General features: G+C 40.3%; 1 protein-coding gene across 1 annotated transcript in view; it reads left to right on the forward strand.

Moving 5' to 3' along the window:
- LOC141011848 (myelin basic protein-like) overlaps positions 1-25,513 on the forward strand; it is a 55,425-nt gene that overhangs the window by 6,455 nt on the left and 23,457 nt on the right. The window contains exons 2-3 of the mRNA XM_073485172.1: positions 9,636-9,694; positions 21,624-21,699. Of these exons, the coding sequence (XP_073341273.1) occupies positions 9,650-9,694; positions 21,624-21,699 (121 nt within the window). The 5' untranslated portion in view covers positions 9,636-9,649. The remainder of the gene's footprint in view (positions 1-9,635; positions 9,695-21,623; positions 21,700-25,513) is intronic.

A 25,513-nucleotide genomic window follows, 5' to 3' on the forward strand; every position in this document is an offset into this window, starting at 1 on the left:
GCAGGTTGATAAAGCAAGTATTGTTCCCAAGAGTTTTATTGCAGCGCTTGTTGCTGAGTAATCCATTCCTTCCTTTGGCAGTGTTATAAAAAGCTCATCTGATCCTGACGTTGAGATTTATGTTGCAGCAAGGTAATATCCGTTTCATCTTCACAGGCCTACAGACAGTAAAAAAAAAAACAGCGGCAGCACGTCTGGTCTGACTGATGAAAAAAAGGGATTGTCTTTTTACCATTTGCTGGAAATGTTACCTGAACCAAATTTCAGTATGATTCCTCTAGATGTTGATGTTTGATGCTCTCTGTTTTACCGTTCAAGTATGAAATTGATACAGGAAATGGTTACAAAGACGAGAAAATAGGGCTGCAAACAGAAGACATACAGCGGAGGTTTGTTCAGGTGACAGCTGGCAGGGTTTTTTCTAGCCAATGAGCTCCCTCCTTATCTGTGTTGAAGTCATGTAAAAACTATAGGAGCATATGATGTGGATGTGAAATGGCCTCAGGTAATGCCAGCTCAGACACAGATAATTGCTCATACGTACTGCAGAGTCTGCTTTGAGTGGTAATGGATTCTTCCAGGTGCTGGCTTGTATGCATCTGCACTATTATAAGAGCTTTTTCCATCCTAATAATTTATTTGAAAAGGTAAACAGAAAAATGTTTCAACAGATGTGCTCAGACATACCTGCCAATTAACAGCAATTTACATGGGTTGAAATCAAAAGGGGCAGTTGAATGCGGCTTTTTCACAAGACCTTCCTACATTTTTCTAAATTACAGGTAAAATACATAAGGTATAAATGAAAAATATTTATTTTAGATACATGTTTAGAGCACTGCTGCTGAGTTGTAATTGCTGGCCTTGAATCAACCCCCCTCTGTGCCTCTCTCTCTCTCTCTCACACACACACACACACACACACACACAAGCTATTATGCAACAGTCTTTTCTTGCAAGTCCTTGCAGGATCGCAGCTTTGATTGTGTAATATTCCAGAGTGAAACTGGCTGTGAGGCCTCACATTCAGTTTCACAGACTGCCTGCGACATCTCCCCATGTCCAACAAACATTGGAGTCCATATCAGTTTTATGCTAAACTGAACGCGCAGCCACACACAATGTGATTGTGTCCCTTCATTGCATATTTTTTGTTTGTGCTGTCTGTGCGTGTTGCGGCTCCACCACCAGCCCACTCAGACATAATTCACCCGCTTCTCTTGAGTTCACAAATGCAATTTTATAGGAAGTTGTGAGGTTTTGTGGTATCAATGTTTCGCTAAGCAGCTAAGCAGCTTAAAGCCCTTCACAAACAATTTGTGTGGTGATGCCAATTTATTTTTAAGAGTCACTAGCTAGTGTCGCAAATCTCACAGCTGGTTGTATCATAGAGGTAGAGTGGAGTTTTGGCTGAGTGCAGATATGTGTGTGTTATATAAAAGTGTGCTATAAAAAGCCACCTCTATGTGGAAAACTGCACAAAAAGCCAGGGTGCTGTTCTTTATAATTCTGGCTACGTTAGGTGTAACTACTCTATGGGGTCTGTCTTCTTTTCTAAGTTCATTGTCTAATATTTTCAGGGATGTGAAAGAAATTTGATAACATTTCATGCAAGTGTGAAATGTAAAGCTTAGATTTAAAAAAATGGATATTTAAACACTCACACACACACACAGCCTCTTCTTTATCCATGTAATACGCCGACAGGATCAGAAAAGGCTTACTGACGAGAATCAAATCTGTAACCAGTCTTAATACCCATTTTTAGTCTAACTGTGTTGGCTTCATTTGATTCTTGACAGGTTTGTGAGTCTGGTCATTTTGCCTTGCTCAACTTTGCAAAAGAATAAGCTTATTTAAAGTTTCACTAATCAATATTCTTTTATTACCACTGGATCAGATGTGTAATATGAGAGTTGCTGCCTCTAGTGTAAGTGCAATTCCCCTCTGATCAATGGAGCCTCATTCAGATCACTTTTTTTTTGCTTTGATGGCCCCAAACAATCAATAAATTATTTATCAAATGAAAGGTTTCTATGCACAGTTTCCAGACTTCATTCTACTGTAGGACACGTACTTAAGATATAGTCTACATACATTTTCAGCAGCAAATAGCTGTTGCGTTGATCTCCCAACAGAGCTCAGTCGTACTGGTCCTTAAGATATTAAACATATCCTGCATGATTGGAATGATTCAAGCACTGTATTTAGTCCAGCAGCTGGAAACACTAACTCATGTGAAACAGATGTCCCAGGATACAAAAATACTGTCATACCAAATTTGCCGGCCCAGGGGATCAGTAAATATCTCACTTCCCCTTGTAAATTAAATTTACAACAATAGAATGTTGACTGTGGCTCAGAGAGTACAAAGTGTTTGTTTTGTTGCTGTTGGAAAGCACAACTTGTCCCTAACATTACCACCATAACTGTAGTGGTGCTCTCCACATTCTGACACAGCTGCCCTGCTTGATTGAGCAGCTGTTAGCTGGTTCTGTCAGTTAGCTGGGAGTTTTGGCATAAGCATGGATATCTGGATAGCTAGTTAAACTGGACAGCTGCCAGACAGTTACTCCGTACTTACAGTATTATTCACTGTCATCCCTGCCAGCAATTTTCACCATCAAAGCTCTCACCAACCTTGTTTTCAGCCACAAAGCTCTAAAAGCTCATTGTATGATATATACCCAATGCCAGCAAGCAGCCAAAGTGAACTAGATAGTGATTATAGTGGAGAATTCAGCTGCTTAAAAGCCAGATATGAAGAGCTAAAAGAAGAATGAATGCTGCATTCACATTTTTTTGGTGGCCAGAATCGTGACCAAATGAATTTAAATGTTGATCCAATGTGTAATTCGGCCACTGTTTGGTCACGCTCACTTTACAGCTCGTTGCAGGGATAATTTGTGTTTACAAAAAGTAGGTTTTAGCCAAAAATATCCAGTACTGCTCTGAAGTTAGCTGGATGATAACCATCAGGGCTTTAAAATTTCCCTCTTAAACTTATGTGCAGACATGGCTGCTCCTCTACTTGGGGGGCTGTTCAGATGTTGCATCTTAAAATGGATGGAAAACACCAGCCATGCCACATTCATCCTTTTATCCAAGTTGTGAGAGATTTTGTGGAGATTTCCCTTCTGTCACGCCTGCCATTACTAAGCAACCAAAAACATCTCCTGGCATTGTTCCTTCTGTTGGTGTCGTAATAGCAAGAACTTGACAGGACGCACCACCGATCAGCCACAACATTAAAACCACCTACTTTATATTGTGCAGGTTCCCCTTGTTTTGCCAAGACAAGTCTGACACATCAAGGCAGAAACACAAGACTTCTGGGGTTGTCCTGTGGTGTCTGGCATTGGGACATTGGCAGTGGATGCTCCGGGGTCCTGTGGGTTGGGGGGTGTGGCCTCCATGGATCAGATTTGTTCTAGCGCAGCCCACAGATGCTTGTCAGATTGGGATCTGTGGAAATTGGGGATCGGATCAACGTCTTTGGCTCCTTGGGTCAGTTCTGAGCACTTTTTGTGGTGTGGCAGGGCACATTGTCCTACTAGACGGGCACTGCCATTAGGGAGTGCTGTGCTAGGAGGTTGTTTACGTGATCAAATGGCATTCACATGAACGCCAGGACCCAAGGCTTCCCAGGAGAACATTGCATTTTAATAAGATAGTCAATGTTAATCACTTCACCTGTCTGGTTTTAATATTGTGGCTGATCGGTATACAGCTTCTGGTATTCCTATAATCATCCGCTTTACCATCTTTAGTTGGGCTTACCTTTCAACTGGATGTTGTGACGTCCTTGGAAGGAAAAGTTGAAGCGAGCTGATGGTTAATTCTTGTGACATGACCTGTGATGCGCTTGCTGCATTGGAAAAAGCTGAGATATTTCCATCTCAGTGAGCTGCAAACACACCCGACAGGGCAGGGCCTCTCTGCAGTTCTACACGTTTTCATTATAATGCTGTTTTCACAGCTTTAACTTTTACTAAAAATTGCAGCTTCTTCTGACATCACACTTGGCCATATTTGAATGATATTTTGATTCATTGTGCAGCCCTAATCATTTTATAATGAGACCAATTTTCAGAAACTCACTCTTGTTTGTAGAGTTTTGTCATTTTTTTTAATGCTTGGGAGAATTTCTAATCGTTTTTTAATAGAGTTGCATAATTTGTTGCAAATTCTGTTCCTCCGGGTGCAGAGTTGTTAACCATGAGCCATATAACTTAGATATAAAAATCTTTTAAAAAACTTTTCAATCTGATTGCATTTTAATCACACTTGCAACACACTGCTCCCTCTTCAGAGGACAATGGATGTAATAGTCTCTCAATTTATTCAATGTTGGCACCGGGGAGGCTCTTTGTTAGATTTAATTAACCTGTTTTGACCGTTGCATAAGGTAAATACGGTGTTACATCACCAGTGTGTGTGTGTTTGTGTGTGTGTTTCTCTTTGTGAACATGAGTGTGCAGTCATGATTTTATCTTTTTTTTTTATTGTGATTGTTCAAAGGCTGTATTTGCATATTTTTCAATCTGTTGGACTGATTGACCTGTGCAGAGGGAATGTGAAGCGCTCGGTGTGTCTAACATTTGAATAATGAATCTGACACATACTGAATTCTTGAATTAATTAAGATCATTTTTATACATTGTTGGCTTTCATATGGAGATTTCCCCACATCCACTCATGATGTTAATAGCCTGTGCCAACATTTTTTAGCACAAACTTTGGTGCAGCAAAGCAGACACAGCCATGTTGCATTCATGGATTGTTCTACAGTGAAGAAAAGCCAGAAAAGGAAATGGTCAAGGCTCCAAAGATGAAAAAAGCCTGTTTTTGATGGCTGCAGGACTCTCCTAAAAGGCCAAAAAATACTTGCTGTGATTATTCAGAAGAAAAGGAGAATGTGCCTTCAGAGGAATAAAGATATTTCCTTGAATGGTGGGTGCAGGCTGAGATTCGGATTCATGCAGTATTCAGCACTTTTGTTAAAAAAAGCACTTAGTTATACACATTTTCCACTTGCACCTTTAAGTATATGATTAAATGACACTAGTTCTTCAGTCAGAATCTTTTATTTCTCGCACTTACATGAGTATAAACATTCTTGGTTGGATTTATGTTATTTTTGTGAGCTTTGCAATCATTCACATGAGATCTATCCTGACTTCGCAGATGCTTCTCACTTCTTCCACATGAAGACAGCTGAGCCTTCCTTACTGTACTCTCCTTCCCTTAAGGGGAGTTTACCATTCAGGACATGTTGGTGCTTTTCAGGCATTTGGCAGTACACCTGTTGGCTGGAGTCTGTTGTTCGCTGTTGTTGCTGCAGCACTTAGGAAAAGCCCTTTTCACCAACCCCAAATCACAGAGATGCCAATTCACACGGGACTAATATTATCACATCTGTTTTCTGTTGTCAGATAACTGAACAATTAAGAAATTTGATCACAGCTCATTATATGTGGAGCAGCAGTCTGCAGACGTGCTGTGGGATCAGCTAGATTGACATTTAAAAATGAGCAACAAAAGGTTGTCGTATTCAAGTACGCACAATATCATAAAATGCTGTGTTGGTGCTGTTCCGAGAATATCATAATTAATGTTGCTCCAGGAGCATCATTGAAACTGACCAATCAAGTTTTTGTAATGTCATAGTTAAGCGACATGGGAGAAGTTATCCATTCAGACATATGTTAATTGTTATGAAAGAGTGTATTTTAAGTCAAACCAAGTTTTCTTAAACCTTGCCAAGTATATTTGTTGGCTAAACCTAACCAAACAGCAATAGAAAACTCTAAAGACACAGAAAATAATAAGTGAACTTAGTGTAAAAATAATAACAGTATGCAGTTACAGTGAACATAATAATAATCTAGCCCATGCGACATTTGATCCCTGTTCTCCTTAGTGAGAGACCCATAAGAAGCCCACTCAACCATAAAGCCATGCTCCAGTTGTGGTTTCCATCGCTGTTTCCTTAAGTTGGAATGACGGTTCTGGAGCAGCATCAACTGTGGTGTGACCAACACCAACACGGCGATATCAGATAGACTATTCAAATACAGCCCTGAAGTGTCCGTTACTTGATCTGAATGAGCAGCAAATGTGCATTTATGCATCTTCCACATGCAGAAAGTAGGAAAAACAACTGTAAACTATATTGATAATGCAGGTGCTGAAGAACAGATGGTCCACTTCTGAAACATTGATGTTAAGTTCATGCCTTGACATCATATCCAAGAGATAACGTCGGTAAATTTAAGGAAAATAAAGAATTTGCTTATCCTGTTCAAATGCCCCGCACAAAACCCTGTTGTAGGGGGGTCATTTCTAACCCACATGAGGTCCCCTGGTAATATCAGTCCAGTGAGAATGACGCTTTAGATGTTTACTGCTATCAAAAGCATGGTAATTGTTAAAGTGAGCCAGGAAACATTGCAATGGCAACATATGCCACCCCAGTGTGGGATTTTGGATAGCGTGCATTCTGGAAGCAAAACAGGCGTGGCGTGACATAACAGCACATGTAACTGCATGTGTCCCGTCCTGCTGTTTGACTCTTTTCACACAGCCATCGATGCAACTCTGTTACTGCCTCTGCTGCCAGCTTAAGCCGGAAGAAACAGCGCCCTCTATTCTGTGTTTGTACGTTTTATAAAGAACGACAAGGAGGAACAAGGAGGAGGAGCAACATTCTCACCTTGAACAGGCTACAGGAAATGGGCTACAGACTCATAGTGTGTGTGGCGCTTACCTAGGACAGTGCTTCTCAAAGTGGGGTCCTTGTGGGGGTTCCCCAGCAAAAATGGTCATAGTTTATTACCACTATAATCCATCAGAGTTACACAGTAGAATGTCTGGTGATGGCTTCTATACACTTTCTGTAATAAAACATTTAAAAGTATAATATTTGGGGGGCCCTGGGCCAAAATCTTATCAAATGGGCATTTGTGGTCTAATTTGTGTCAGTTTAAGGTTCTTAGATGTGAAACAGTTTTAGAACCACTGACATTATATATAATGATGAATGTTTATAATCATTTAAATCATTCGATCTGTAATTGAGCAGCATTTTATACAATAAAGTAGCACTCCCATGGTTTCTTTTTCCTTTATCCGGCATACCTTAGTCAGATGGCACAGCAGCAGATAACTGTGAGCTTGAGACTTATTTGCGGCACCCCACAGCAAAATAATAACAAAGATGAAAACACTAATGAAGCAGCTACTAATCACTGGCAGACTGCGTTTTACAGCAGTGGTGGCGCCGTCGGGCAAAACAAACCATCTGCGCAAGTATTTATGTAATGAATGGACGAAGGCATGGGAGACTACAGCAGGTACACACAGGGAGGGAGTTTGGGCTGAGACATGTTCAGAGCATTTCTGAACAGCTTGGTTGATTTAAACAAACTCCATTTGGTTGGATTTGTTTGGGCTGGTGTGAAAGCTGTCGGTCGAAATCCAGTGCGGACAAAACAGCCAGACAGAGACAGTCTGAAGAGGAGAGTCTCAGTCTGTTTCAGAGCAGACTAGCTGCAGACTAGCAGCAGGACTTTGTGAAAGTAGATATGATGTTTTAGGGTAAAGTTAATCTACTATTAAATCCATCTGCTGATTGTGAACTGCTCAGGAAGCAGTCATGTGATAACCAGTCAGTTTAAGCAGCGGATGACCTACAAGTCATCCACAATCGAAGTAACCATGGTAACACGTATGCACGTGAGCACTTCAGATCAGAGTTTTCCTGCTATATCTGGAAGTTAAAAGGAGTTAAACACTGTGATGTGTATTTGGCATTAAGTGAAATGTAGTGTTGCAGTATTTCAGTACAAAACAGCCCTGTTTGTCCTGTTCATTTTTACATTTTTATCCAAAGTGTTTTCCAGTTTGCTTCACATTCACATACTCACACATTCATGACACAAGCTATAAGGCCCAACCATCTTGAGATTCAGAGTCTGGGCCAGGTCAAAGATCGAACCGCCAACCTCATGATTGGCAGAGGACCTGCTTTACGTTTCAACCTATTGAGTGGCAGTTTACCAATAATACCAATAATAATGCTCATAATCAGTAAGTTTTTGTGAGCTCTTGAGAACATAAATAAACCCTTGAGAAGCACTAAAGTGATGCATCACCTGCTGTCAGTCACCATGTTGAACTTTCAACTTTCTACATAGCGTCAAACTACGCATACCGCTGTGAGGACACACTGCCGTAAAATCCCTCATCAGTAATGACCAAATTCAGCTATTGTGAATACTTATCCCTGCTAGGTAATACTGAGGTCAAAGTGATGTTTGTTTTAGCTGTTGGGTTTGACTCGGAGGCTGCATGTGTCCGGGCCTTATAATCACCAGACCACCATCCGATATAAAAACATCATGTAACATAACCACCATGTGATTCCATAGAGTGGATGATGCAGGTTGAACTTTGTCAAAACTGTTAACAGCTCTTGCTTCAGGTGTGAAAGCATCCTACGGTTGTTTTCACCCCTGTACATTGGTTATTTTGGTCCAGATGAAAGGAGAAAATGATACATTGCTGCAATTTTATTTCTGGTCTAGTACACGTTCACATTGACTTTTTACAAACAAACAAAGATGAGTAACATGAAGTCATACAGGGATATTCAGCATCATGCATCAACAGTGTATCATCAGGAACCATGACAGAGAAAATTAAGTGTCTGCCAGCAGGTCATGCAGCACTTTAAAGCCTCTGGTGGTTCACAGAGAAATAACTGATTCTAAGCATTACTGCTGTCTTGAGGTAGAGGCAGGACGACAAAGAGGCATCTCACTTGTACACTTACATTCTAGGGAGTATTTCTGTGGAATAACTAAGTGACACTTTTTTGTTGGGCTCAAAGGACTGTCAAACCACATGGAGTAGGATACAAAACCAAATACCAAATGATTTCCATAGATTTATACATTGGTTGTACAAATACGAATTACAAGACCATTTCACAGCCAGCAGATTGGTTAATTCGTTTTTTAGCGTTTGAATCATGCAAAAAACAAAAAAAAAAAAAAATCATTATTTGTTCACATTTGCTTTCACGACACAAACTATTTGTTTTGGAAGTGAACATGGACCATCTGTTTAAAATGGACTTGGTCCATTGTTTGGTCCACACATGGATTCAGTTGACAGCTTTCACACCAGACCAGGCAAACTGTACTCAGCTGGCAAATGTACTAGAGTTCATGCCAACTGAACCGAACAGGTTTCGATGTGAAAGCACCAAACGCCAAAATTAGAACCCAATACATGGACACAAACTGTAGCCAAAGATGTTCATGACACACAACTTTATAATGCATTCAAAATACATTTTCAAGAATCAAAATCTTGACCTTGATTTGATTCATATTGAAGTTGAATTTCTTGGCTGTGGCATTTTGATATATGTTGGTGTTTTCACTCCCATCATCCACCATAAAACAGTTACCCCACTGTTGTCATCGCTGTGTGTAATGCTACAGTTTCACACACTGACTCAAGAGGTAGCCAATTTGTCTTACATAAGGAGGAGTACATGATCTTCACATATTAAGCTGTTTACAGACTTCTCCTGGTGTAAACACATTCTCTCTTTTTTCTTCCAGTCTTTGTCAGCAGCATGGGCCAGCATCTAGGAAAGAGGGAGTCACCCGCAGACAGCAAGGTAAGAGTCATCACTGTGGGTGCTTTATTGTTTGTTTGGTGCATCTGGGATAATAACATCTAGAAATGTGAGTGTGTGTGTGTGTGTGTGTGTGTGTGTGTGTGTGTGTGTGTGTGTGTGTGTGTGTGTGTGTGTGTTAGTGTAAGTATTTTGTCGATAGTGATCTGAGAATGAAGCATGTGTTAGGGAATTTTCTTTTAACCTTATCAGTGTGACCGCTGGCCTTTATCAACAGGACTTTGGACTCCGATGTAGACAGGCTATACCAGGCTCCTTCAGTCACAGATTTATTAGTCTCACTGAGCTTTAAGTCAGAGTGGTTACCACAGCACAAAGGTTAGAGAGACAAAACTTTTCACGGGTAGTGTATTTATCACTGAATTCTCCATTCACAAGTTATTTAATATATTTCTGAGTCTAAATGTGTGTAGCTTTCCACAAGGATATGGAGTAGTCAGCCATCTGGGTTAGAGTTAGAGTTAGAGTTAGCCAGCTTGGGCTGTCTGAGGGATGTAAAAACCCAGATTTGGTAGCTTCTGGTATATTCTAATGCTACTATTCCATCATATTGCATAATAGTTTGCCTATCCGATTTCCAGATCCGAAAAAGAATGAGGCTTCTTATTTGTTCTAGCCCCCACAGTCTGTAAATAGCTATTATTAAAAACCTCAGCTATTCCTGATGGATCAGAGCTTTGGTGATTAAGAATTATTTGACCTTATTTTTTATTTTTATTTATTTAATGACACCTTCACTGTTAGGTTTATCAAGACGGGCCATAATGATGGTTAATGTATCGTTATAATAGAAACATAAATGCACTGTTGGGGGAAGATGTTTTTAATCCCATGTCTTAATTAGCCCATGTATGTATTGGTTTTAAATGAAATTATTTATATAATAAGTCTATGCCGAATGTCTCACCACCACCAAGCATTGAGCAAGACTGAAGAAAAAAATCTGATGTACTGGACACTATAGCAGTTCTGGGAAGAACGATGTCGAGTAAAACGTAACATTACTAATGTTAAATGGTTAAATAACAGAGTGCCATGCCTGCCTGATGTTGTTAAAGTTCTCAGATTATGTTTATTTTGTCATTTTGATGTTTGTGCTTCTACCACAGTTGGGTAGGATACGTAATTAAATGGTTTCGGTTTTTGTCGATTTTAAGTGTTTTTGTTCATATTTCCGACATTGTTGTGCTTTAGATCCTGAGTCTGCACAGGGTATTTTATTTTGAAAGTTGACCAGATGCACTATGTCATTCCTTTGTCTGACTTCCTGTCTGGCTCAATCTGTTTGCTCTGTGCAGCTTGATGCAGCTGTCCACTTCCATCAAAAATAAACATGGTTGCTGAAACACGCCCTTGCGTGGCTGGTGGAAACATAATAATTGTCTAGAATGGGCACGATCGGCTCAGGTGGGTGTGTCTCGGCCGGGTCACACCCATAACATGACGCAGACGTGTCCGATGAAATTTAGGGCTTTCTTTGTTGCTCAGGAACTAACCGTTGTGCAGTTTAACTGCGAGGACTCCGGTATGATTGTATCCATTTCAGAAGCTTTTTTACACCCCTGAACTGCAGACTTGTATAATAAATCCATAATGATGAATCCAACACTGAATGTCTACTGAGATCCATTTTTCCGTGTTGAAAACAGTCACTGTTGTTTTTATTAGCTGCAATGCCATGGTGCCTTGGGCTGAGTCTATCAACCAATCAGAGGCTGTGCTCCTGACTTGTTGACTAATCAGAGGCTGTATTTCTGACTGTGTTGCAGCTCTGATCTCAAACAGACTGCGTTCAGGAAGGATTTGATGGAGCTTGCAAAAAATGGAGCTTTTCTGAGGCCCCGGTATCTATCATTACGCTCATATTCTTTTAAAGCGGAGTCTAGTGGTCATTCATTGTACATGCCGAGCGAATTGCATCCTGTTGTTCAAAACTATTTTCTTCAAAAATGTATATAATAAAGTAGCCAACTGGACTCGAACAAGAAGTGTGTTTGGCCAGCAGCCGGTGCTTATGAAGAGCTCTGCTGTCTTACCTCCATGGCTTGGATCACTTGTCTAGGTTTAAATCGCACTGCCACAGATAACACTTTATACTCATCGCTCATACTCAAACGTACTGAGAAGCAGTAAAATATGATTAATACACTGTCTCATTACTTCTTATGGAGATTTTTGACGTTGAGAGCAGAGGAGGGATGAGGAAGAGATGACTTTGCAAATTTTCAGTGGATGACTTTGCTTGAAAGTTTTTGGAGGAAACATGTCCATCCATTATTGTTTGCCTTAAAAGCCACCAGAGTAACTGGAGTAAGGACCAGCGCAGTTTTAGTAATAATAAAAAAAACCTACCTACTTTCTGTTACTTAGAACATTTATTAATTGTCTTTATCTCAATAAATGAATAAAAGAAAGATGTTAAGAACCCCTGACGCACAAGAAGTGATTCTCTTGCACAGTGCAGTAAATGGAGGATTTAAATGTGAGAAAAATCCTGATAGTCAGCTTTTTTAAGTATGTCTGCATAGATGGAATGACTGAATTTTAAAGCAGCTTTTCCCCAACCATCAGCATCCCACTCTTAATTGAGCCCTGTTGCCGTGGCAATACCTGAAGCACGATGAGCCTCCATAGCTCTTGTGCATTGCCCTATAATAACCCCTCGAAACCACAAGCCCCGCCGACCCTCACCTCTACATGCACATCTCATTTAATCATTAGCTTTGGCCCGGTGATCATTAGGACTACACACACAAAGTTCAGCTGTCTAACACTGATAATTGACCATCCACATTGCAACAAATCATTATTTCAACAGCAACAACAATTTGAAAGTCCATCTGGATGTCACATTGCATTTCATCTATGTGAAATGTATCAGTGTTTCAGTGCTCTTGCGTCTTCTCTCAGACAGAGAGACGGTGTGCAAGCTGATGGATTGTGTTGGCTGCTCTCATCGGACTTGGTTCTGTCAGCAAGTGGGCAGAGCCGTGGGAACAGGAGCAATTATTGCACTTGAAAGCATCAGGATGGATCAGTGAGTCTGCACTCTTAACGCTGGGAAAAATAAACCCTTTTCTCTCAGAGCCATTGTATAAACTGAATGTATGATCAGGTATGATATAAGCAAGTAGGTCTAGTGGCAAATTAAGTACAATTTTCCTCTTTTTTTTGTTGATAGCGAAGTCATCAAGCACTCTCAATTGGCTTTTTTAATTGGCCAGGAAGCAAGGTGCTCTGCTGTTCCCCAGGGCCAGTGCTTGACAGAAGACGTCTGCCTCTAATAGTGCTGTAATTAAACAGAGCAAGTATGTTTTTGAAGATTTCTTTTTTTTGACTCTGAGTGCAGAAATTACGAGCCAGACGCAGTTCGTGCTGCGCCCTGAGTGTGCAGGAGGATCGGTCTTTAACTGGGACGATAATGTAATTTAATGGCATCATGTAATTAACCCCGGCCTTGCTCAAGTTCATTTTTCTCGCAGCTTTTCAGAAATTACAGCAAATATAATAAGTTTGGGCCATTATGGCTGAGGCTGCAATCGGATTTGAAGAGGTTGCTAGCTTGTTGTGAGCAGCCCTAACCCCAGACGGTGAGAAAAAAAGAGATGTTAATGATAAAACCACTCTTCAATGTCAGCGTTTGGGAAGCAGAGAAACAACCTGTGTTCTGCCTGTGTGGCCTGGCTTGCGGCTGACTACCTGGTCGGCGCTTGTAGTGGGAGGGAGTGATCTCGTTGGTGTGCTTGGGAAGAGGGGAGCCCAAACCAGCAGGGAGGCCGATAGCTCAGCTCACAGATGATTTGTTACCTTTGCTGGCAAAGCACACGCTTGACAGAGAAAAGCAGGAGAAAGAGAAGTGGATAAATTTGTCAAATGTGAAGCTGCCAGGAGAGGTGTTCGGGCAGCAAGTCGCACTCAAGCTGCCTTTTTTTATTTACTTAGCTTTATAATTATGTTGCATACCTCTCTAGGTCTACCATCTGTTTTTGCCCTTCTCTTTGGCTCGATAATTGTGACATTAAAGTCAATTTAAAGGTCTGGCAAAACAGCCTGTTGTCATAGTGACAGGCACGCAGGAACAGAGCGTGACAGAGGAAGGCAGGTTTTGTTTAGATGCTGTTGCCTGAGTCGTGATCCCTCTACCAATGACCTATCATTTCAGGAAGGGTGAAATGTAACCCTGCCTCCTTTGTCAAACCTCAACAGCAGCTCTGATAAAATGTTTATCTTTCAGCTTTTTGAAATGTTCAAACCACTGATATTTTAGAGCCTTAAATCCAATATGGTATTATGGGATAACACCGCAATCCTCACTCCTCCAATGTTGTTTTTTTGCCAAGGTAGTCTGCTCACATGTTCCCGAATGCAAATGTGTCTGTGCTGGTTAGTGCACGTCACAGGATTTTGGAGGAATTAGACCTCCTGACAGCGCACTTTTTACATCATGGCTATACAGTATCTCCCCATTCACAGGATAAAATAGCAGAAAAGGCCTCTAGCTTTTCGGAGACAGATGTATGGATGCGCATTCAACCTGCATTGGATGTGTAGATGTATCGTGTCAGCATATAAGTTGTTAATATCGGCCAATATGAAAACTTTTTTGTTGAGCAGAAAATATAGAATGGGGTCATTTATAATGATTTAATTTCAAGTGAAGTTTATTATTACAGTTCACAGATATAATTTTAGATAAGAAAGTTTATTGTTATTGTTAAACTGTAAAATATCCTGCCCCGATACATAATTTAAAACAAAGTATTTAATAACCACGTTTGAGGGATGTTTATATCGGCTGATACATCGATATTTTTTACTCCTTAATATCGGTAGTTCACATGAGTCAACTCACTCTGTCAGCTACAGTGAATCCCATCTGCTGTTTATACACTTGACTGATAAACCAGAGAATTGTGGAGTAACACTGGGCTTAGAGAGTTTTTGGATCATATCGCACACCTGAGCAATGTCTCTCTCTCTCTCTCTCTCTCTCTCCGGGGCATGGTACATTTAAACATTTTAAAGTTAAAACTCTTCCAAACCACAGTATTTTAGAGCAACCTCTAGGTGCCAGATGTATCTTACAATCAAGAGCTCTCATCACAAGTGTCAATGTACACAGTAGTAAAACTTACGACCTCCCTGCAGGGGTCTGTCTGTAGCATTGAATTCAGGAGGACACTTGAAAAATGACCTTAATGGGCTAATAGATATGATAATAAATGGATAAAAATCCTCTCCCTAGCCTGTATCCCAGTAAGAGAGGGTAAAACACAAATGAAACTTTTTGTTATAAATTGATGGTTTTGTAATATATGGTTTTGGGGCTTGCTGTGGTGCTGTCATGGAAAACTACTTCCTCTTTAAGCACTACTTCACTTTTTAGAAATATTGTATCATTGTTTTTAGGATTTATCAGTAAAAAGCTTAAGATAGAATAAAGTACGTGGCTGCAATAATGTGTTGTGTTGCATTATGATTTAAGTGGTACTCAATTTTGTGAGCTATTAGTGAAAAGGTTAGTCAGGAGCCCTGCAGAATAACAAGTAAATAGCCCTGCTCCTCCTCTCTATTCCATTTTTCTCTGGATGGTGTGTCATTAACACTGAATTACAGACAGAGGCACAGAGTGTAGTATGCTCAGATCTTGCCAGATTTAGTCGTCACTGAGTGCAAAGCCTACTAATTCTTCAACAACCAAATCAAAGGTAGACAGTCACTCAGTCTCCTCGTCTGATTCTACAAATTCAGCCATTGTCTCTTGCATTTTGTATGATCTAATTCTCCAGGTTGACACTAAATGAAGGAACAAAATGCAACCAAAATACACAACCAGTGTTTAAAATAACCTCCATTTGCAACCACACCTATCTGACCCCATTATGTTGTTGGCTCAAATTACTGCTCAACCATAAACTGATGTGATGCATCATGTTGGGATAATTCCTGCCCATCTACAAGGGGGATCGGCTTTTCATCTACCTCACACGTCAGCAGTGAACATAGGGTCGCGGTATAAAGACCTCGTGCAGAGTCAGTGCACAGCAATCAATGAGCAATCCATCACAGCAAAAAGTAGGGGGGCATAATTGTCACTTGTCTCTACTTGCCTGGAAAAACAGCATGAAAAAGTGACACTGTCTGGCTTTTCCTACTGTATATGATTGGCATTGCTGTTAGCAGCTATGAACAGTGCTATCTCTACATAGAGTTATAACAGTTCACATGCTCAGATGGTGTTGCAAGTCATTTTGAGAAACATAACATAAGAATAATCAGTTAATATACAATTGATGTTGTGAAATAAAGGAAATGACTAACTGAAGGAGAATTAGATGCAGTGAGTAAAGGTGATTGCACTAAGACTCACAGTACATGGTTGCAGCAGATGCAAGTCAAAAAAGCTCAATTTGTTGTTCTTGTTGAAAATTGGCTCTTGATTTGACAGGCTTAGCAGGATGTCCTTGCTCTAAGACGCTTTCTCGGTCAACTAGGTACGTTGGAGATATTTTTTTACAGTGTAATTTCACAATAAGATGCTGCTTTGTAAATCCTTTTAAATTTGCCACTTTGTGCTGGATTGTGATAAACTATAATGACTGAAGTGAAGACTGAAGTCTCCAGATGAGGGAGCTTGAGGCTCAGTTCGTCCATCCACCAGCCTTCAGAAAGTCTCAGCTGTGCCATTGTACCCAATTAGAGCGCTCTATGTGTTGTGACCAGCAGGCTTGTTTCTGCCTTATCTGTCCCTCTGAGTGAGATCTGTCAACATCAGAATCATAACTATACTTTTTTCATCACCAGTCTGATCAGAATATCACTAAGGATACCTGATTTTTTCTTTTAACCACAGAGGTAAAACTCAGACACTGCTGGTTGATAGAAGACTAGCTTTTTCTTCAAGTGAGAATAAAATCAAGTTACAGTTTCACAGGCATTGGGTAAATTAAATAACTTCCTAATAGCTCTAACTATCAGATGATTGTTAACTATATTTGATTATCCCTTTGACATTTCATGAAGATTACTACAGTACAAAATTGGCATTTTGGAGGCAGAGCTGCAGAGACTCCACTGTGTCGAGTGCTTTTTATCTTCGTGAAAAGGTGAGATGAAACGCACATGCTCCATTTGTCTTCATCTCTGAAGACGGGATGAAACACTGAAGAGGATGCCTATCACCAAACCGCTGATAGGAAGAGGAAGTTGGATTTCTTTGAAAGTCTCAAATCAGCCAAGCTCTCAAAGGTGCTCAAAGGGCTGCATTCTTCTTCCTCTCTCACTACTCAAACGTAAGGAGTACTTAGGCACATTGAACTCCATCCAGTACCCTAGTACTGAATGGAGATCAGAGGGCTGAGGGGTGCTACAGTGGCACCCGTCGAGGCTGAGTGTGCCAGTCTGAGACACCCATCAAACAAGCAAACATGCTCACTCACATTAGCCTCAATGTCTTTTAAGGAGTCTAATTTGAAACACCAAGACACTGAAACATCTCAAGAGACGATAATGTTTGTTTTTTAGTTGCTTTTGTAATGGTTGCTAAGCTCAGCCCCTCTTAGTTATTGTTCCGTCACTCGCAAGCTTTCCATTCTCTAACTGCACGTATACGTCGATAAAGGTGGAAAATCTAGCGCTCAAAAATATTTATTTGTTAAACAAAGAGTCCTTGATTTCAGACAAAGGTAGATAAATGTTGGCCAGCTAAATAAGCTAATGTAATCTCCATTAGTTTGGTTGAAAAGTTGGTCCAAATGGCTCATTTTTAAAAGAGAATCTTGTCAAAGAGATTCAGATATGCCCTTGATGGCTACATACATGATATGCAAAAACAGTTAGTCTGAACGTTATAAGAAAAAAACACAAGATAAGACTTTTTTTGTTGTTCCAAACCTATGTAGCTCATTGACTGTATATAAAGATGGATGACATTACAACTCCCCTCAAGTTAAGCCAAAACATATGGATCTCCCCCTGGTGGCTGGCTGCAGTATAGTTCATAACCCCCTCCCCCTCTCCATGTTAGCAGACGGGGAGAGAGCCAAACGAAAAACTCAGAAACATGTCAAATAAATTCTTCCCAAAGACGTTTTCTGTCATTTCAGGTAGCCTAGCTTTCACCATGCTGGATGTGTTTGATATGATGTATGTTCAGTTTGGTTTTCATTAGTTATTTGATGCTATAATACCAGGTGAAATTACATGATTGACATAGATTGCTCATAATTGATTTGGGTGGGTGTATGGGAGGGACCTCAATATGGCTCCAACCCTGATTACTACTGCATAGCCTCTCTAAATGGTGTCACCAGCGCAAGATGGCAGTTTTCATATCTGGGATATTTTGGCTTCATTTTGGTTAAGTGGGAGGAAGTGTCAGTCTACAGTCTAGCCTACAGTCAATGGTTTGGATGGTTAGCTTACTTGTTCATGTTTAAAACAACATGTTTATACTTTTAATGTCACCAGACAAGGAGTTTTCAGGGTGGGGACTGATATGTTTGGCAAAATTAAAGCTACTGTGATAGGAACTAGGACCAACTTCCAGACAGTTATGAAATACATGGGAAAATGGCAGCTTTTGACAAGCTGAAAGGTCAGCAGGTGAGAGCAGAGAATAGCAGAGGGCTCTCAGGAATACATGCATAATTGGCAGGTGTGATTCTAACTGAGCTGCTGCTCTGATTTCCCTCACATGCTCCAGGGTCAGATGATGCTTCACTGCTCCAGCACCAACCTCTATGAAAGCTCTGTTCAACCACAGCTATATTTAATAAACCACCAGTAGCGAGTAGGTGTGAAGTCACGCTGACAGCTGCTCAATGCTGCTCTGCTCCATGCAGGGAAAATTGCCCAACTACTTTTTTTTTTGTCTTTCATATTCTCTCACCACCCCATGTGTTAATTATTAGAGCCAGACACAGTGGAGGAGAGTATTGTAATGATTAGTGTCGGTACAAGCTAATGGTAATTTTGAGGCTGTATGAGACCGTAGATAGACTGTGTAAAATAGTTTACTTTTGTATCAAAAATTGTAGATCAATTGAAAAACTTGTCCTCTAATAATATAGCAATATCAAATAAATGTGGGGAATTATGATACAGGTTAATGAATGGCTGTGATGAGCAACATGATGTGATAGAGATTTTAAAGTGGTATTCCCAGAAATAAAAGTGTTTTCTTAGACCTTTTTCTGAAGGTGGTATAATTTACACAAATGTCCAAACTATAATGTCTAGCTAAAGTAAAGAAACTGGTAAACGACCATTTTAAGAACATTTTTATCTCAACACTCCATTTTAAAATCGTATTAATCTGCTTTGGACTGGGACAGCAGCTCAAAAGTCTTAAAAGATGTTGCTAGTGCATTAGATAAACCTTTTCATTGATTTATCTCAGGCTTTCAATACTGTCAAACATCAAATTATTTTGAAATGCCTGGAATCTTTTGGATTTGATATAAAATCTTGTTGTGACTGATGCCTTTCAGCCAAGCTCCATGAGTGTTTACAAAGGTGTTCCACGGGGTTGTATTCTAGGACAACTATTATTTACATTTGTATTAAATGAATTGGTTGTAAATTTAAAGGTGTATGACACTGGAAATAACCATAGCAGGGTGCACCTGTCAGGGTCCCCAACGTCTGCTTCATGTAATACAGTATGTGTCCTCCAGCAGGGTTAGAGATGGGTTGTTCGGGGCAAAGACTATATTTTAAAGTACCTAAAATATAGTCAAATTAAAAATGAGCAAAAAAACGGTTGATATTTTAATAGTTTACACTTATTTAACTACAGATTGTATTTTCTTTGATTTTAAACAGCCCAGGAGCTCATTATTTGCAAATGCAATCCTATGAATTGCATGAGCCTTCAAAGATATTGGTTTTTGTTTGCATTGCTAATTTCCATTTTCTTTGATTTATTCATTAGGACAACACATATTAATCAGATTTTTGACTGAAGGCAGAGAAAAGACAGCTGTGTCTATGCGTGTGGGTGTGCAAGGACAAAATCCAACAAAGGTTGAATAGTGAGTGCTATAATGATGGAAAAAATGTTGATGTGCCAGACTGTAAAAATGCAGAGATAATGTAAGCGTTATCAGTGCATTAAAAACATAGTCCTATTTGTCCTCTTTGTCTGCCTTGCTTTCTCTGTCTTGCTTAAAATAATGGATGAAATATCCAACACTGTTCTAACTTTGGCAGAACACGGCTCCATCATATCAAAAATAGGCCTTTAAGATACCTCTGGAGGTCTCTTTGAATGGCATTTTTAAGTCAAAAGATTTCTCTTTATGCTTGATCTACAGTAGGACTATCACTTTTGATTCATTCACATGCTTTTTTCTATGTAGTTAAATCTGAATCCAGTATTGAACCTGTTCACCTGAATCACTTCACGTCAAGCCAGATTTACATAATTTGTTTACATGATTGAACGGACAAAGGAAATTTCCAAAAGCGTAGCACTTTGTTGACCTTTTCTGTGATTTGCGTTGGTAAGTGCTCGCTCACCACACTCGTCCACCTCCCCTCGGCTCACAGGAGTACGTCACAGTCGCACTCCTAAGCACGCTCATTTCATGGTGAGCAGTGTTCCCACAGTTTTTGAATGCCTGTATTGATCTCACATGTTGGCGAACCCACTCGGAAGCGGAAACCGGGGATAGGAGTGCACATTGTGATCCGGGAGGAGGAGGGAATCAGTAAGAGGACTTATAAAACTTGAGGATTTGCAGATGCTGATATTAAGTTCATTTGGAGCCAGTAAATAGAAACAAGTAACAGAATCCAACTTTACTTACTATTACTAGCTAACTTGACATAGGGACGTGTTAGATTTTGTTTCAAGGGATAGGCAGGTTATTTTTTGTCTGACTCAGTGACTCAGACATGCCTGGTACAGACAGATTTAACAATCCAGCTTGCATAATGTTGAAGTCATGAATTTAGTCATTAAATAAGCCTGAGTCAGACCCGGGGTGACAGGGAGCTGTGACATAATCAACACTTCAGTGTATCTGAAAAGCCTGATAATACAGGTGTTTGTAATTGCATTATAACACCCAGTGGTTTCATTTATCTTTGTGTTTTCTCATTATTAGCGTCCCCTCTCAGGTCAGCTGTAGTGACAGCAGCATAAGTTGAGATGTCGTGCTTCAGCCACAGCACTGTACCGGCTAAATCTACCTCAGAAGTACATATTAAAAGAGACTGTCATGTTAGAAATGCTTCTTGTTGTTTGGGATTTCAACCAGATGTGATCATGATGCAAAACTTTCTGATTTAATCACAGGATTTGTATTAAGATCCTTATTAAATCAGATCCTGAAAGAGACATTCACAGTTCTTTGTTTGAGCTTTCACAAGGGACAAGTTAGTTCCATTATTAATGTCAGCTGTCATCTGGTTTGAATTGCATTTGCACTTCTTGTCTTGTTTTGACACATTACTGTCCTTTGAGACATATTAAACACACGATTTCCAATACATAAATAATCTCCCAAAAGCACATTTATATTTAGAAACAAAACAGAAATATTGCAGATTATTTGCATGTACACAATTAATACACTCATATGAGGATATAAAATGACAGAAACATAACAGATGTTCTTGTCAAATCCACTTGCTTTCCAAAATGAATCCTGTGTAAAATCCAGAAAAATACAACTGATGAAACATAAACATTTTAAACTTGGCATTAAAGTGGCAAATTTCAATGTATTCCAACAAAAATGTGGGTCTGGGTACAATTCTGCTGTTATTATAAATCCCAAAAGCCGTAGCTTTCTCTTAGCCATTCTGTCTCTTTCTCTCTCTCTTGTTGGTGTCTGTCTTTGCTCTGTTGCCATGGCACCTCAGCACCTCACCTCTTCAATCTGTTTTTGTGTTCCCATTTAAGGCTTCGTCACCTGAACTCCAAGCAGCGCAGACAACAGGAGCAGCAGTGGAGCCTGAATCTCAGGATGAAGTCTTTGGTAAGGGGGTCAAACCACAACTTGAATTTTAAATTTACTTGTGTATTGACATGACTGTGAACTCCCAGTGTTGGTCAGGCCTGTTTAAAAGCAAGCTGACACATTCAAGCAACATTTTGTTTTTATACTTTAAGCTGTTTAAATCATGAATAAAAGAGAGTTTAGTAATGAGCATAATCATGTTAAAAAAAAAGTGTGACTGACGTTTCCAGTTATCAGTATGCAGAGCTGTTAGTATTTCTCTGTGTGTGGTTTATAGGACTAAAATGTCAGCAAATTTTAGCTTAGTGCAGAGGAGCTTTGGTGCAGAGCAAATATAAATATGCAATCACATGAATGTAAATTGCAAATGGTCAAATCTAACTGTAAGTTTATGACTATTGGTTGTTTAAAGGTGCAATATGTAAGGATTTTAGTTTTAAATATAAAAAAAATAATTAACATCATCAACGGAAAAAATGTGAAAAAACAACAGTTTCAACGTTTTTCACAGATATCTGTGTATTTTGTTGCACGGATATCTACTGAAGTTAACATGCTAACAAGCTAGCCTCAGTCCATCCTGTCTTGTAGTACCATTTTGTACCTCAAGAGGCAACAATCCGAGTTTAGTTCAAGCTCTGGAGGTGAATGCTTATGACACTAACGCCGTGCTGATGATACCTGACCTTCCTCTTGGTCATCAACCGCTTCATGCCTCTTCTATCCCAGCCTGAACTCACCGTGTCGTTGTTGTCTGTGGAGTCAGAGTCTTGGTTGGAGCTGCTGTAAATCACCTCTGTACTGTATTCCCTGTCGTCAAACTGGCCTCTATTGGCCTTGGAGGCTGAACCCAATTCTGCTGCCTGCTCATTCAGCCATGGTTCTGGTGCATATATCATACTTCGCTGGGTCCCCCCGCCCTGGGACTACAAAAACATTTTTCTCCCAGCAGGCCAAAGCCCTTGTGCTAGCACTGTAAACACCAACACTGCCTGAGCTCCACTTCCAGGCAGAGTCAGCTAATGGGACCCCTACCTCCATGGCTAACTGAGCTAACTAGCTAATTGCAGCTACAGTTAGCAGCAGTTAGTGGCGAGACTTCGTACATATTGCACCTTTATAAAAAAGCTACTCTCTGAACTGGAGATATCTTAACTATAATTTTATCACTGAATAAAATGTAGATTTTGTGGAAAGTTTGTGCTGATGACTCACAAAGCACTGAAATGCTTTATCAAGAAATCAGTAGAATTTCATGTTACAGCTGTAAATCCACACACCTCCTTCAACTCAGCTATCTTGACTCAATATCTTTAATTTTTTATGCAGTAGTGAAAAGCCAATGCTTCAAAACACCAGCTCAGAATCTACTAACCATGTGCAGTGACATTTCTTTGGTGTGAGCAGTCTGGCTGGTGAAAAGTTAGCAGTTACCAATGATGAATGCTACTGGGTTTTCCTCATCATGAGAAAATGTTAGAAGTCCGTGTTCCATGCACTCCCAAAAGTTTCTTTTCCCGCTGTTTTGCTCTGAGAGAGGTTATCCCTCAGTCACTTTCATTGTGATGAGTTCAGTGCCCGGGGGTTAATAAGAGCCTTTGTAATACTGCAGCTCAGCAGATGAGGGCAGAGTTTGGTGCAACAAGGAGGGCATCTGCCAGTTGGCACCACGTTTATTGATGCCAGTGCTAGATCTCTATATTGAGGCCAGAAGAAACATTTATTTGCTGGTGCAAACTTGCTGAATTGTACTTTTTTTTTAATGAGGACCAGTTCTGATTTAATTCTAAACAAAGGCAAATTAGATTGTGTTTTCTCCTGGGATAAACTATACTGTAACTTCAGCATACTGCATGCATAATAGATCAAGGTGTATGCAATAATACAACAGAAGAAGGGTTCAATCAAAGTTAACGTGACCATGACATCAGCATCCCCAGTGTCTTTGCTTTGTAACCGTGAATGAAACCATCAGTGTCTCTGAGGCTTCCTGTTGGCTCTTGTCAACTTTGATGATTGGAGCTGAGTGAAGAAGCAGCCACAGGCACCTCCTAGGGTGAAGGAAATTATTTTTCACTCGCATACAATATGTGTTGTGGCCAAACAACCCGGAGCCAAACATCACTGACATAACTCAGTCAACAGTGTGTTTGCTTCTTGTACCTGGCTTTTTGGACTTTATGGTATACATTTTTGGAGAGGGAAAGTTGGTTGTCCCTTTTGCAAGAAAATAGAGCCCTCAAGATGTTGATCACATTTGTCTCAGAAGGGCAAAAGAAGAAGAAGATAGAAGAGATAGGAAATGAAAGACAAATGCAGCCTGATGTCTTCCTGCTGTGTCAGTCTCGATTGTTTTCAGGGTGAGCTGAGGTGAAGTGCAGGAAATGGGATGGATTTGGCAGTGTTTACTGACTGAAGTAGCTACAGCACAAGCACAGTGCTTGGACCAGCATGAGTAGTAAACTTCTGATGCCAATACATTTATGGATTGACTGTACTGGATATTATGTGCCGATATGCAGCATCTTTTAATAACCATTTTGTGCTTTAAAACATCTAAAACACGACAATGAGTCCTTTATTTCAGACCTTAATTATTCGCTGGGCGGAATCTCCACTGAACCATCACAGGCAGATCGAATGTGATCTTATCATCTCCAACCGTTGCTGCAGTTGTCTAGCCTGTTCTGTCTTGTCACAGTTACACATAGAAAACCCAAACACAAGACACATAGGCATTTGGGTAGTATGACAAAAAGTGAGCTGTAGTGAGACGCTGATGCCCAAAGTATGAAATCTAAAATGCCAAAAAACAAAGTCCAAGCAACAGAAAGTCCAAGGGAAAAAACCAAAGGAGCAACACAGAGACACTGGGAATAAAATAGACAAAACTGACTAAGAGTGAGGGAACAACACAGGCTTATATACAAACTAAACTAACAAGGGGATGAGGCGAGGTGGAGAGTTCAGAGCCGTGCTATCAAAGGTGATGTGAGACAGATGTGAGGTGAAGTCAGGCTGGAGGAGGAGCACAGGAGGGGAAACACAACACTGGGAACACAGGTGAGCAGGAAGTGGGAGAGAGGAAGAGAGAGCCCACAAAGGATGGATGCACGAACCAACTGATTTTCAAAGAAAGGTCAATCTTGAGCTAATAATGGCAAAACCAATTTCTCGGCCTAGCTGCAGTGTGTTTGTCTGTGTGTGAGTGTGGCTGTGCATGCATTGTCAAATTTGTTTGTATCTATATCAATGTCATGTCATGGCAACTTGTGTGAGTATGACATCAGGCTCCTTGTGCAGAGCAAAACTTAACAGATAGCCACCACTGTGTGACTATCCACTGTTCCCACTGCTGCTTTATTATCAGCAGGCTTCATCAGATTGATCTGTTCGCTACTCGATATGCCCCTTCTCCTGTAGCTAATTAATCTCCCATGTGTTGTCATTGATCAGCATGGGGCAGACTTAGAGGATCCACCACTGACACAAGTGATACTTCAAAGAAGCCACCCGCACAACAAACACTTCCATTGCTTTTAGCCACGAGGGACACCTCATTTACAATCTCTAATGTCAGACTCGCATTGTGTTCGGATCTGAGGAAGGTGTTAACGCAATCTGTACAACATGCTTGCATCGGTAGACAAACCTACATTGATCGCAAGGGGGGGATCGAGGGGACCAATAATTTGTCCTAGACATCATTTCACAAAGTTTATAAAGTTTCCCCTGACTCAACAATCCAAAAAACTGAGATTTTGAGCTGATTTGCTGCTACGTCATGTAACTCCTGTGCAGGTGTAGCTCTGTAGAACAGGGATCAATTCTC

The sequence above is a fragment of the Pagrus major genome, chromosome 17, assembly GCF_040436345.1.
Source record: "Pagrus major chromosome 17, Pma_NU_1.0".
Lineage (NCBI taxonomy): Eukaryota > Metazoa > Chordata > Actinopteri > Spariformes > Sparidae > Pagrus > Pagrus major.